A 14,356-nucleotide genomic window follows, 5' to 3' on the forward strand; every position below is an offset into this window, starting at 1 on the left:
CATCTGCTACTAGTAGAGAAGTTCGCAATCGATACTGGGAAGAAAAGGTATCAGCCCAGTTCCCAGTATAGTCCAATGCCATGTTCATTACCGAGGCCAGTAAGGTCTTAACCCCAGTTATTTCACCAGATTAAGATGAGAACAGTCCTGCTTTTCTTACTGGCTCTTCACAGAGTGGGCTGAGACTAAGGCCGTTCGCTGTTACTTCGGTATTGTGAACCTGGCAGAAACCATAGGGGATGCAGAAAAACTTTCTGGAGGATATATACCCACTTATTTTTTTGTCTGTCCAGTGACAAACAAAGACTTAAGCAAAAAAGGAGTTCACTCAGAATAGGGTGGTCATTTTGGGGAAGTGGGGTTGGTGTTTGTTTGTTTTAAATAGATCTCTGGAGCACAACAACCAACCTCGCAACCAAACCCGCAATAATTCTTATATCAGTTGGTTTTGTTAAAAAGGATAAATACTGGTACACATGTTTTGCAAGGGAATAAAACTGCTCTGTTTCCTGAACAGTCACTCTCTATTTGTTAAATCACACTTGGCGCTAAGCAATGTCTGTAAGGGGGAATTATTCCAGCAGACATGAGTGTATCCTTTTCCACCCAGACAGGTGTGCCTTACACCCCAAAGAGGAATGTCTCATCTCAAGGTACTTAGGTACTTACATACCTGAGAAATCTGCAGCTGTGAGTGCCACCTGATACTTTGATTATTGCAAAATGCCTCAGAAATCCTGCCCCATTATCACATTAAACCAAGAATTTGAGAAAAAAAAATGCCATTTTTAAACTGCTAAAGCTAATATACATACATACATATATATATATATATATAAAAAAATTTTTTTTAGACCAAGTTTAATTTATTTGAAAAGAGGTTGTTGCTGAATTGACATGCTGGACCTCCTCTGTCTTTGGCAATTGGAAATGTCTCTGAGCTGCTTTCATCTCACGCAACCACTACCCAAAGCCAAGCAAAGGAAGGAAGGAATGGGCAGCAGGTAAGCACTGTCTTATCCTCCAGCTCCTTTGGGGGAGTCCCCCAGGTTGTTCCCAGTTTGATGGAGCTACTTCTCCTTCAACAGACCTGCCCAGCTAGAAAGAAATCAGTCTGCTAAGGGCACAAGGAAAGAGTTTACAGGATGTCCCTGACCTGGCTGAAGACAATCTTCTAAGCACACACACTCACATATACACTTTGACCATCAGTACATTATACTTACTAACAATTAAGCCTGTTAAAAGTTAATCAGAAGTCCCTGGTATGACCACTAGACACACATATATGATTTCAGAACTAATTATAAAAATAGCATGAGTTTCATTTAATTAGCAATTAATTTCCACTTCTCCTATAATATGGCTGAGCGGTGTGTGAGCACAGATGCTCTGTTTGACAAGAGGAGATACTAATATCTCACCATTTGAATTTTCAGTGAAAGAGTCCAAGTCACTTAATTCTCAGTCTCTTGCAATTAATCCATCTGCAGAGTTTTTTTTAATCACTCAGGGTAGAATTAATTTCAGATTTAAAAGCCTTGCTCACAATGTAAGCAAACTTCTCATTGACACAAATGTATGACCTAAAAATACTATTAAATATGCTGCAAAGCAAGTTCAGTTATTTTTCTAATGTGTTTTCAAAGTCAGCTTCACAAGACTTGTAGGCTTTATCTTCTTAGTCATCATACTTGGTTATTACTAGACTAATTTGAATCCACTAAGGCTTACGGATAACATCAGTACCCTGAGAAGAACCTTAGAATCATGTTACTAGAGGGGATGATCTGACAGGATCTTAACATATCCTTACCTCTACATTTAGGGAGTGATTGTTATTTGTGGCACCCCTTGCCCAAGCAAGCTTTCAATAAAGATTCAATGTGGCTCAGAAGGGACGATGACCAGCCTAAGAGACCTCAGTTAGACACACAAACACCATTCTGTTTACTGACCAGCCCCAACTGCAGAGCACATACAGATATACCATGCTCTTGTGCTGCCTGTAAACCACATCTCTTCCGCATTACAGATGCCCAAACTTTTATCATGAAATAGTGCAAATAATATATATTAAGAGGTTTATAAGAAGAAGGGATGGAGAACTGGTAAAATGATAATTTTTGCAGAGATTTAGCTTTAAAAAAAAAAAAAAGAGTCCCTAGGTATTTGTATGGCAATGAAAAAGAGCGATATTTCAGAATTATGAAGTTATAATTGGTGCCTAGTTAGCTAACTATGCAGACACTACCCAGCTGCCACAGTCATCTGAGTGGATACTGAGGACACACCTGGAAAATTTCTAGAACCTTTGGAAAAAATACACTGGAGGCAGAGTGGGAAAAATGGATAACTTTTCAGAAACAAGGAGGTTAGCTTTGACAGCACCTCTAAGATGACATCTTTAAACTCTTCTGTCTTTAATCAGCCCTTTAAACTTGAATCAGCACCCATGTTCAAAACCACAGAATCATAGAATCATTTTGGTTGGAAGAGACCCTCAGGAACATCAAGTGCAACCATAACCTAATCTAACTCTAGCACTGAAAGACCTAAGACAACCAAGAACCTGAAATGAACTCTCAAAATGGTTACATCTAACAGAAAAGTATTTTATGAAGATTTTAAGAATGTATTCTGGAGACTGTCATTGAATGTCATTTTCACACTACAATGGTAAGTCCAGTTTCCCCAATGCCAATATTCCGCTCACTCCAATACATTAAATACATCTCATCCTAAGAAACAATCAAACAAACAACAAAAAAGCCTTCCTTCTAACAGTCTACAATGTAAGGAAAACTGCCTTGAAAAGCGACTGAAGAGGGTATCAAAACTGACCGGAATCAAAAACCCATCTACGCTGGGGTTTCAACAGCCACACACGGAATGTTATCAGAAAGGTGAAGTGTACGTAGCACCCAGCAGAACCAGCCCGCTGAAGCTTTCTCTATTTTTGCAATGTAACACCAATGCATGTATTAAAGCGGTTTGGCACGCGGTGCCACCACCCAGCACACAAACACAGAATTTCCCTATCGCTTACCCTCTTTCATTGTACACAATGAGCAAACAATCCCCAGCACAGCCCACGAGAGCAATGCAGGAGGTTCTGTGGGAAAGGGCCAAGAAGCCACAGCATGGAACCCTGGCACAAAGGCGACCACAACAGTTCTGTGTCTCAGACGTGCTGGTGCCAAGGGCCGGCTGCTACACCACACAAGAGTCACTCAGCCACAACCCAGGACTTGAGATATTTCTGTTCCGTGTTACTGTCTCCAGAAAAGGCCAAAAACTGTGTTAATTCTGAATTACACAACTGTAAAAAGAGTTTGGGGCTACGCTGGAGCTGCTGCCAGGGAATTCAGCTATGTGTGAGATTCCCGAACAGGAATGAAGACAACCAAATAAATAAGTCGGCAATATGCTGAAAAATGATTCTTAGTCTTGACAAGCTGTCACTCAGCTCTTCCATTTTATGCTGGTTTTCCTCCCCTCAGTAATATTGCCATTCAGGGGCTGGCAGCAGCTCCTGGGGTAATGAAGCAAAAAGAGGTATTTCTTGCCTTAGGAATAAAAAAAGAAGGCAATGTCTTTTGATTTTCTTGCATCACACCCTCTTGTCATCTGAGATTTCTTCATCACCCTTTTATCCATAAGAAGAAAATTTCAACATCCTTGTTCCTTTGGGACAAAGCTCAGAAGAGGTCAAAGAAGAAGCAGGCATGCTGTTCCCAAAAATATCAGCACAGTTTTAATACAGATAATCAATATTAGGAGCTATTAGCAGAGAAGGGACTTTATTGGGTGATTTGTAAAATTCCACTAAGATGTTGCTTAAAGAGGATTTTGTCATGTTACCAGTTTATCCCAGGAACATGGCACAGGTTATTAGGACACCTCTCAAAGCTCAGAATTTCTTTGATAGGGAAAAAGATCACATTAAAAGACTTCTGTTATATACACATACAAATAACACCTTGGCAGGGTGTGATGTTTGTATGATGACATTTGATCCCAGCTCCTGGAATCTTCCAGGTGTGCAAAGCTGCAGAATTCAAACCAAAATGTTGCATCTCCTTAGCTGAAGGTAGTGTTGTAATATATAATATACAAAAAGCAAGCTCCATATGCCACATCTAGGCAGAAAAATCAGTTCCATACATAAGCTTCCAGCTTTTCAGAAGTTATAATATTCAGAAACCAGAACAGACATTTTATTGTAGAAACAAACATGTTGATTACAGGCTGCTACAACGTGCAGTCCCTTGCATTTTCCACCACACCCTCTTGAACTAGAATTACGAATGGCAAAAGTGAAGTTATACAGACAAAAATACTTGTCGACAGCCCTTTCAGACCACTACTGGGAGTGGGTTGTTTGATTGTCTGTTCCAGGAAGAGTTCCTTTCCCCAGATACTGTTTTCAAAATCACATCTACAATTACTTTCCCTGAGTTCTTTCAGACCTGGCACTGATGTACCCATTCAAAGATGAAAGAAAGTGTTTTCATACCTACAGTAAAGAAAATACCCATTTTGTTACAGCAAAGTCAGTTTTCTACCTTTTGAAGCAGGAGACAAATCTATATGGTGAAAACGACTCCTCAAGTTGCATTACAAAAAAAGCCTGATTACCAAAATCCTCATTCTTGAGCAGGTCGCTGTCTGTATTAGCTGAAATCACTATTACACTGCTATTTGTACTTGTTTAAATGGCTCTGTCAAAGTCAAGTCATCCGGGCAACACTGATTTCCACACATACACCTCTGTTCATGGCACTTACCCCAGGAGTTGCTCTAGGAAAATCTCCCAGCATGCAAAACACTCCACAATAACAAAACATCCCTCCATTTGTGACACCACAAAGAAAAGAGGGAGCAATTTTCTGCTTTAGCCACAGATTGCAAGGACTTCTCTTGGTAATGGAGCAGTGTTGGTACCTCCTCTGGACCACATCTCTAATGTTCCACGTATTTCTTCACTCAGACATGTTGCTGATTGCGTCTATACCGACTCTTTTGTTTGTTTGGGACACTAGTGCTCTTTCTGAAACAAATCCCCCCACTTACCACACATTAGTTCATTTTGCAGAGGTTTTGATACTTGCAGACTGAATCCTTTTCTGAGGAAACCAAGCCAGATGTATGTCAAGCCAGGTGCATACCGAGTGTGCTTGGCCCCTCGGGGAATTGTGAGGATCCAAATCAACAGTCTTTTGGCTAGTAATTAATTGTTTGTGTGGTAGATAAATTTCATCCAGACACCACACTAAATCTAGTCCAGAGTATAAACTATATATACTGTGGAATGTGGGGCCCTCAGCAACGACTGGTTTTATCTACTCCTGTGCTCTGAGTAATTCAGCATACAAACTGGGTAGGTCTTCCCAGGACAGCCCAGGGCACTGTATCTCTTACCTGACTCTCTCTTCCTCAGCTCTTTTGAGCTCTGCATCCCGTTGCAGCACCTTCATTATTGCCTCTTGTTCCTCCTCTGTTAGGAAGCTCAGGTCGATCATCTTGTTGTGTGTGGAGGGGTTGGCAAAGTGTCAGGAAGATCTTAAATCCTGCTGAGGAGAATAGTCTTGTAGTTTACTTTATAGGTATAGAAATATTTTTTCAGCAGGCACTGAGCAAGATGGACCAGGTCACAGTCAGTGGTCTAAAGAGCCCCAATATTGCTTTCTTGCAGTAGAGTATGTGCATGCTTCCCTAGATGAAAGATTTTTGGGAAAGTGTTGCATTCCTGCGTGCCATCGCAATTATATCTTCTCAGCTTGTCCTCTCAGCTCTGCTTCCTACAACAACAGTTCATTGACCCAGTATATCCAGTGTTTAAGGACAAACAAAATACCCCCTAAAAAAGAGACAAGGAAGAACAAGCTGTAATATGAGGGATCAGGGAAGTAGATTATGTATGCATTTTTAATTAAAAGAAACAAGTCTTTCAGTGTAATTAAACTGCTTTGTGAAGTTCAAATGGTCACTTCAAGTCAGACCTGTTTTACAGGCCTCTTGTTCAAGTTGGCCATGAAAATAATATATTCCAATACGACAACTCACCCCCTAAAAAAAGAATCCAGTGTCATTCAAATGATACATTTTAAAATAAGTGCATTTTAAGTTGTCCTTTAAGTCAGCAGAACAATTTGGAGGAGAGGGAAAGGTACGAAGTGGGGAGGGTGAAATCAAGAACATTTAGCACATTCAAGCATTTAAAATTAAAAAAAAAAGTGTAGTCACAAGTATTGACATTATATTTAAGAGAACACAAGAAGTCTGTGTCTATGACTATCATATACAGATAGACAAGAGCAAGATATCTCTGAAGAAAGATTCACTGCTGCTTGCAGCCCAGATTCACAGCAACGCTGCAGAGTGAGGCAACTCAACCTGCATCTCCAGTGTTCACCTTCCACCAGTGTAGGCTTGGATCACATCCATGAAATCTCTTGACAAGAGCTAGAAGCTGGGTTTTGTGTATTTAAAGAAAGACTCCCTAAACTCCACAAACAGAAGACTTAATGAAAAAAAAGAAAAAAAAAAAAAAAGAAAAGCACAACCACTTGGGCTAAAAGTCATGAGCTCACCATTCTGGTTTACTTTTCATTAGCACATTTCTAGGACAGCATCTTGGGCAAGTCACCAACCAAACAGAGCAAAAGAATAATCTCATGAGGGCAGCTCATTGAACTTTTGGACCCTACTTCACTCCTACCAAGCTGTGCCTTGCCCTCCACACCTATCTTCCCACTCCAAGTCTTCAAAGGCTCCTTTCCCCTTCCAGGAGATCAGAAAGGCAGCAGTCACCACAAGCCCTGGAGGAAAAGCCTCAAGGAAGCAGTCAGAACCCTACTAAACATAACATGTTGCAGCAGTGAGATGGGAGGCGTCTGGGAATGTGCTAAAGGAATTTGTGTGCTCCAGTTCAAGACTTGGGGAGCATGTTCTCAAATTGGTGCAATGCTTCTTTCTGCAGGATTTAGCCTGCCATTTCTAACAAAAATGTGTATCACTCATAAAAGCTTCTCACGTGCTACTCAGAACTAAAAGTAGCAGATTTAAGAGTATATTCCTCAGAATCCCCTCCAAATGGAAATTCTGTAACAGACTTCTGACCAAAATGCTCTTCCCCGCAAACCACACAACACTCCTGAGGGAGTTGAGGTTGTTCAGCCTGAAGAAGAGAAGGCTCTGGGGAGACCTTATTGCAGCCTTTCAGTACTTAAAAGGGCCCCATAAGAAAGATGGGGACAGATTTTTAACAGGGCATGTTGTCACAGGACAAGGAGTGATGGTTTTAAACTAAAAGAAGGGAGATTCAGGTGACACATGAGGAAGAAATTTTTTTACAATGAGCGCAGTAAAACCCAGGTCACCCAGAGATTGGTGGATGCCCCATCCCTGGAGACATCCCAGGCCAGGCTGGACAGGGCTCTGAGCAACCTGATCTGGGTGCAGATGTCCCTGCTCATGGCAGGGGTGGCACTGGATGAGTTTTGAAGGGCCCTTCCAACCCAGACTATTCTATGATTCCTCACTGAAGGGTCAGGTACCAGGTTTATGAAGTCAAGTTTGTTACAGTAAACCTTTTAAACATTCTAGAAGCTTTTGTAAGCTGCTGGATGGAGTCAGAATTGCTATGTCTTTCTGACTAGTTACCTTGAGGTCAAAAGGAAGAGAACCATGTGAGTCATTTCCCTTTCCTTTGTACCAACCCCCACTTTGGGAAAGAAAGTCAGGGTATCTATGGTCACCATGGGCTGCAAAACAGTTTAATTTACAAGATATAACTGTAACTTTTACTCACAACATTTTACCACCACTACTGTATAATTATGTCAGGAATATGATCTCATGTAGGCCAAATCACTGTCCTACAGGACATATGGAATAAATGTGAAATAATTTCTATGTAACCATCTTGAGTATGTGGAATTAGAAGTCATGCGGTAACATGAACCCTACTGCTTTATCCAAACCAAACTGTATCTAGAAGCACTAATTTAAAATACTGGTCTGTCTCCATTTTATAAGTCATGGTTCTAGAGGATTATTCACTTACAAGGCAATCCTTGTCAAAGACAAAAACCTCTTATTAAAAAAAATCTTCAGAGGAAAATAAAGAGGTGGGGGGACACAGATGAGGAGCCAGCTACATCTAGACTAGAGTCTCCTAGTGCCTCAGGGTTGCAGCACCATGGATGTAATGAAGTCAGAGAAAAAGAAATAAATAGCTTGAATGTAACTTAAGTCTCAGAAGCATCCCTAGTGACAAACTGCTGAGAGACAGAAGAGAAGCAGATATTGTTATTGGACAGGTCTCTGTTAGGCAGCTGCCATCACAACCCCTTAGGTCCATGTGTGTCTGCCTCAGGCCCTTGCAGTCTGGTGCATTGACCTAACGAGCACGAAAATCATGCAATAAGTCATTGCACTTGCTTCCCTGGCCACAGAGTTCAACCAGGAGATTAAACAAGATAATTGGCATTGGCCCTACTCAAACGGAAACTTCACCTCTAAAGATAATGGTACTCTTACAGATGTGGAAGGCAGCTGCAGCAAGGTTAATGATTATCCCCCTGCTAAAGAAAAAATAAAGAAAAAAAAAAAAAAACAACCACCTTCTGCATGTGGTGGTGCTTGGCTCCCATATTTATTTACTCCATGATGCTCATTGTGATTTTGTTCCATGACGTTGATATAACAGTATCTCAAGCAACCTGCTATCTGTAACTTCCTTTATATTTAGAGGAATGACAGTTTAACAATTAGGCAGTAGTAAAAAGTGCTTAATATAGAGCTACCAACAAACAATAATCCTACATTTGTTGAGGATCTGCAACAGCACTCCTCCAGCTTATGAGCAGGTATGGATATCCGTTTTAAATACCATGTGCACAGAAGCTTATGTTGCAACCACAAAACCTGGACAGCTCTGAACTGGAATTATCAAGGATTTTTTCATGTAAATCAGGCAAGTTTCTTGCCTCAGGTCAATCAAGTCTTAAGAAAGTAGTTGCAGGAATGACATCTTACCATGTCTTTGTGTTTAAAGAAGGCTGAGGGAAGAAGTGTCATATCGTCTATTAGATTAACTTAAAAATCTAAGAGAAATAGTTGGACCGCATTTACAAAACAAGGTGGAGGCTTCACTGATATCCCACAGTATACAAATTAATAAAACTAGTGGAAGCAGAACTTCAGTCCTCCCCAAAAAACAGTTTGCAAGGGATGAACACCCACACAGCCTGTGGGAGCTCACAGTAAGCTGTGCTGCTACTAAACTTCCCAGGTACCACCATTCTGTAGAGCACTTTCTGCAACTAATGTTGCACTCCCACTATATTTTCACTCAGTGCAAGATACCACCTATCCTAGCAGGCTCTTAACCTTTTTTTTTTTTCCAGGTAGGTATCACACAATATACTTCCACAGTTCACAAAGCTGTGTTTTGCTAATTTTAACATACTTACTATGTCTGGCTTAACTGCAGCACATTCTCTTCCCAGCTCTTCAGTGTAGAATCCTACAAGAATTCTGTTCTACTGATCCATTTCCACACATCCTGTAATCAGATGTACATGGTATCGTATTAGTTGGTTTGGTTCCCACACAAAGTTATGATTTAAAGCTTCCCCAGTCCTGAGTAAAGCAGCTGAGACCCTTTAGGTTCCTTTGCAAAGCTAACAGTGTGACACTTCAGTTAAGGCCTGTCTGAGTGCCTGAAAAACTGGCCCCTGATCTCACTAGATAAGCAGTTGAAAGAACTAGCAATGATCAGCTGGGTTTCCCTCTCCCCTTTAATGCATATCTTCCATATAGAGCAAATTGTATCACATTTCACTGTTATAACAAGTCTATAGCCACTGGAACTACACCAGTCACAAACTGAAACCAGAGCAGTTTTTAGTCTCTGCATAAACAAGAAAACTTCTGTGTGTGGTAGACTTGGCCAACCTCATGAGACCAACTGATACAAGTGAACGGAAAGGCTGGCTTGCTGCAAAAAATTATAAGCGCCGATTCCAAGCACAAACAGTAAAAACTGCTGGCTTAGAGTACAGCATCTGTTCTAAGACCTAAGGCTTTAAATATAAATTAAAAAAGAACAACAACGCAAAAAACACAATCCCTCCCTCAACTTCAGGTCTCTCACTGCTATTACCCCAAGCTCAACGCTTTCGACTTCTTTTTTTAACATTTTCTCCTCTTAAGATCCCCTATACATGCCAAAAAAAGAACTTAAGAGGTCTCAGCAGTTTGTTCAGTGCCACTGCAAGTTCAATAGGAAGTTCTCCTTTGCCAGGCAAGTTTTCGGTCCTAAGTTTCAAACAAGACTGAAAGATCCATGTCAGACTGATTAAGTCATGAAAATCGAGAGAAATACCATGTTGACCAATTTCTGGAGAAAGGCTGTCATGTGCCATAGACCAACATTTGTGAGTCTTGGGATATTTGGCATGATTTTTTTCTTAAACCTTAAATTAATGGGAATCCAAACAAAAACGTTCCGTTTCATGAATTATTTCTAATCCCTGTAATAAACAGAAATTATGTTATATATAACTCGTGTATGAAAGCTTCTATGTTTTGGCAATAAAAGAAACAGAAAGAAGACCCAAAATGAAGTTTCCCATACACACACTCTTAAGCCACTCGCAACTTCCAAATTCTATAGGCCAGGCACTCATTCCAAAATTTTATCTTATAAAATTGCTCAAAACCTATCGGGCAGTTATATACCTCAATTCCTTTAAGTAAGGCTTTACATTTTTCCAGAACACAAGTCATAACAGTAAGACAACCCTGTCCAGAAACTTGTTACCCTACAGAGAGCTCTGTCTGCTCCTCCACTGCTTTCTCCCAAGTACAAAAGAAGAAGGTTAGTTCAAATACTGCATTCCAAACATTATGATATATAAAATTAAGAAGAACTACAATCATAGTTTAGACTTCAAAGTTTTTGCTCACTGTATACATACGGGATGCAATGAGGGAGGGACAAGAAGAGGTTGGAGTAGTTGGCTGACATTAAGTTCATCAACAGGATCAGAAAACAAACAGCAAAATCCCAGAGTCAGCTGTTCCAGCCAAATCAACATTTCTTTTTGCATGCAGAAATCTCATAGTGTCCTAACTTCACTTTGCAAAATTACTTTTCAAGTGTTCCTTGTACAGTAGACCTAAAGCTGCTAGAGCTCTGCTCCAGAAAATGTCTTGCAGCCAATGCCTCTGACAAGAGGAAGAAGGTGACAACCAATCACAGAATGGCTGGGGTTGGAAGGGACCTCTGGAGATCACCTAGTCCAACCCACCTGGTAAAGCCGGTTCACCAGAGCAGATCGCACAGGAATGTGTCCAGGTGGGTTTGAATGTCTCCAAAGAAGGAGACTCCACAACCTCCCTGGGCAGCCTGTTCCAGGGCTCTGGCACCTCAAAGTAAGTAAGTTTTTTCTCATATTCAGATGGAACCTTCTATGTTGCTTTTGCACCCCTATTTGTGCCAAATTGCCCTGCACACGCGGTTGATCAGTGACTCACCTCTATACATCATCCCATAACAACATCTAGTTACAAGTAATCTGCTGGCTCTTCCAAATGAGAGGGAATGGCTTTATGCATTGAAAAGCTACAGGTTTTCCTAACTTTATTTCTTCACCGTTTCAACATATCAGGGCTAGAAACCAGGATGAGTTGGAAAGCAATAAGAAGCTGAGGAAGACAAATAAATAGAATTGTTTAATATAACAATTCAGATCTGCAGAGAAACTCATTCTGTGAAGTAACTAAGTTCAGCCTATACCCATGCTCAGGAAAATAATAACCCTTTATTTTGAAGCAAAGAAGCCAAGAAGAACATTAAGAACAGTAAGAGCCTTGCAGAATTGGCCGCTACCACCCTGGGAGGTGACATTAGGCAGTAATGGCACCTCTGACTATGATGCCTACAAGCTATAGCTTTGCAACAAAAACAAATCATCACCCTCCTGAACAAATTTTATTCTCTGCTGACATTTATTCAGCACAGCCACAGGTAATTCAGGACCATTCTAGGCTCAGAGAATATAATTTTTCTATAAATACATGACAGAGAACAGCTTGTTAAGGTAAATACTACTGTTGGCCCAAGCACTAGTAGTTTAAGACAGTCATTAACATATTTGTGCAGAAGATTAGAGGACTATGGATTTCAGTTTGAGTAGTGGAGAAAGAAAAGCTATTAACTTCTAGAGGGACTTAAGTCATCATCCAAGAGAGTTTTAAACAGGGTTGCCTGCAATGGTAAGGGCCTGAACTTAAAGCAAACACAAGAAGGACTGTTATTTTAATTCTCAAAGGGGCAGAACGGAAGACATCACCCAGTGAGATATGTGTATCTGTAGCCAATCCAGCTGCTCTTTCAAGAGGTGTTATCAGACATTTTCAAAATGATAACAGCTAAGTGTACATGGCATATCATATTTCCAGCAGTCCCAGAGATTAACTTAGAGAACAATATTTGCCAACATGTATGTTTAGACAGCGGGAGGTAGAGAAGTTCTTATCTAGCTATTAGCTGTGGGGAGTGTTGGTGGAACAAGGACCTTTGCAGAAAAGGGGGATATCTATAAAGCAACATTGCTCTTACAAACACAGCAATGCTTCATTTTATTCCAGTAATAAATCTACGTGTTCTCCTGTATAATACTCATGATAATACAGTTAAGGGATAGTCTACTTATGTGCAATTATAGAACCAGACAATGGCTCAAAACAGTCACAATTGGGGAAAAAAAAAAAAAAATATGATACACAAGAAGCCTTGCTCACACTTTACTCTTCCTCAACAGTACAAGATGATCCCTGTTGGTTTTAATGGCCAAAATAGCTGCAATCTTAAAATATTCTTACTGACAGCCTTATATAACTATCTTCAGTCAGCTGGAAGAAGAACTGCAGCAAGAGTAATGCAAGCACTTGAGAAAAATTCTGCTTTTCTCCAGGAATATCTGCTTCGCTGGTCCACATGGCTCCAACTGCCATTTAATTTTATTCTTGTTTGGTAAGAATTCAAGACCTCCATCGCTTTGAAGACTATACAGGCAATTGTTCTGTTCTACACAAAATTTAATCTGAACAAGGGAACAAAATGGTAGTAAGAGAAAGAAGATAAAAGTTAACAACTGCAAATTGGAAGAGAAAAAGAGTGACTTCCTTTGGTTGTAGCGTAATCCCTTTAATCACATATGGCAGCTTGCCATTTCTTTCATAGGGCTTGGATATTGGCAGCAGCGCCTAAGAACGTCAGTCTCTGTACCTATATGGTATACAATAGCTAGGCAGTGGTTTCATGAGGATGCAGTCTCTGGAATAAGTGGTTTGTAAATTAAAAACTCAGAGAGACACACCAATTTTTTTCTTTTCTCTGTGATCACTGTTTGTCAGACTAAGTATAGATGCCATGCCATAAGTATAAAACTACTCACAAAAAAAAATTGAAGCAGCTTCAAAATTACAGAGAATAAAGCAAGTTAACATCAATAACATCTGCATATCTCATTACAAATTCTGAGGTTCTTCAAATCTAGTTGTATTTCCTTGCAAATCAGACCATTGGCACCTTGGTGTGGTTTAATCCCAGTAGGCACATTGTTCGAATTAATAATAGTTCATTTGCTAGAACTTCATTCTTCTAGTTGCTCATTCTTTTCATCAAGAATTACAATACTCAGGGTGACTTGAAATATAATTTAAAAAGGCAATTCAATCCTCTAGATCTCTGAAGATAGAGCACTGTTTTGTAACGATTATTCCCAGCTACCTTTACAGAGGGCCTAGACTCTTCACTCCAAAAGCAGAAAAGTGGGGGGCTTACAAGACTCAAACTCCAATTGTCTCCTTCTCATTCTTTATGTCAGCATTGGCATTAGACCCACACAGGGTGCACCTTAAGAGAATGTTTTTATGTCGTGTTTGAAAACAGATTTAAACTAAAATGTTTAAGAGAGATTGGAAGAACACTGATTACTTGGTTGGAAGTTATCTCCTAACTGTACATATGCTTATCCGACACACTTCTGCATTTAATGATAGCTCTTTCTGAATATTTTTACAACATAATTGCAAGACAGATTTAAATCCTAGCAAGGAATGCCACAAGAAACAGCCAAAAGACTGCCCCTTCGCCCCCAAACCTGAAACTTATAATGAAAGTAATCGATTAATTCCTTAAAAAGGTTTTGTGAAGATGTCAATGGCTTCCTTTCTTTCATTTTATGGGAAAGAAGTGCTTACCCTCTTTTTCTGGAGACTTGCCATCTTAAATGTACAGATTCAGTATGGAAGATAAAAGTGAGAAGGGTTCAAG

The 14,356-nt window shown here is 40.1% G+C and overlaps 1 protein-coding gene across 5 annotated transcripts in view; it reads right to left on the bottom strand.

Moving 5' to 3' along the window:
- SYTL2 (synaptotagmin like 2) overlaps positions 1-14,356 on the bottom strand; it is a 62,527-nt gene that overhangs the window by 40,318 nt on the left and 7,853 nt on the right. For all 5 annotated transcript variants that reach the window (XM_082042944.1, XM_082042942.1, XM_082042943.1 and 2 more), the window contains exons 2-3: positions 9,483-9,574; positions 5,425-5,863 (exon numbers count right to left, since the gene is read on the bottom strand). In XM_082042944.1, coding sequence (XP_081899070.1) covers positions 5,425-5,525 — 101 coding nt within the window. In that variant the 5' untranslated portion in view covers positions 5,526-5,863; positions 9,483-9,574. The remainder of the gene's footprint in view (positions 1-5,424; positions 5,864-9,482; positions 9,575-14,356) is intronic.

The sequence above is a fragment of the Streptopelia decaocto genome (genome assembly GCF_964273445.1).
Source record: "Streptopelia decaocto genome assembly, chromosome: 1".
Classification (NCBI taxonomy): Eukaryota; Metazoa; Chordata; class Aves; order Columbiformes; family Columbidae; genus Streptopelia; species Streptopelia decaocto.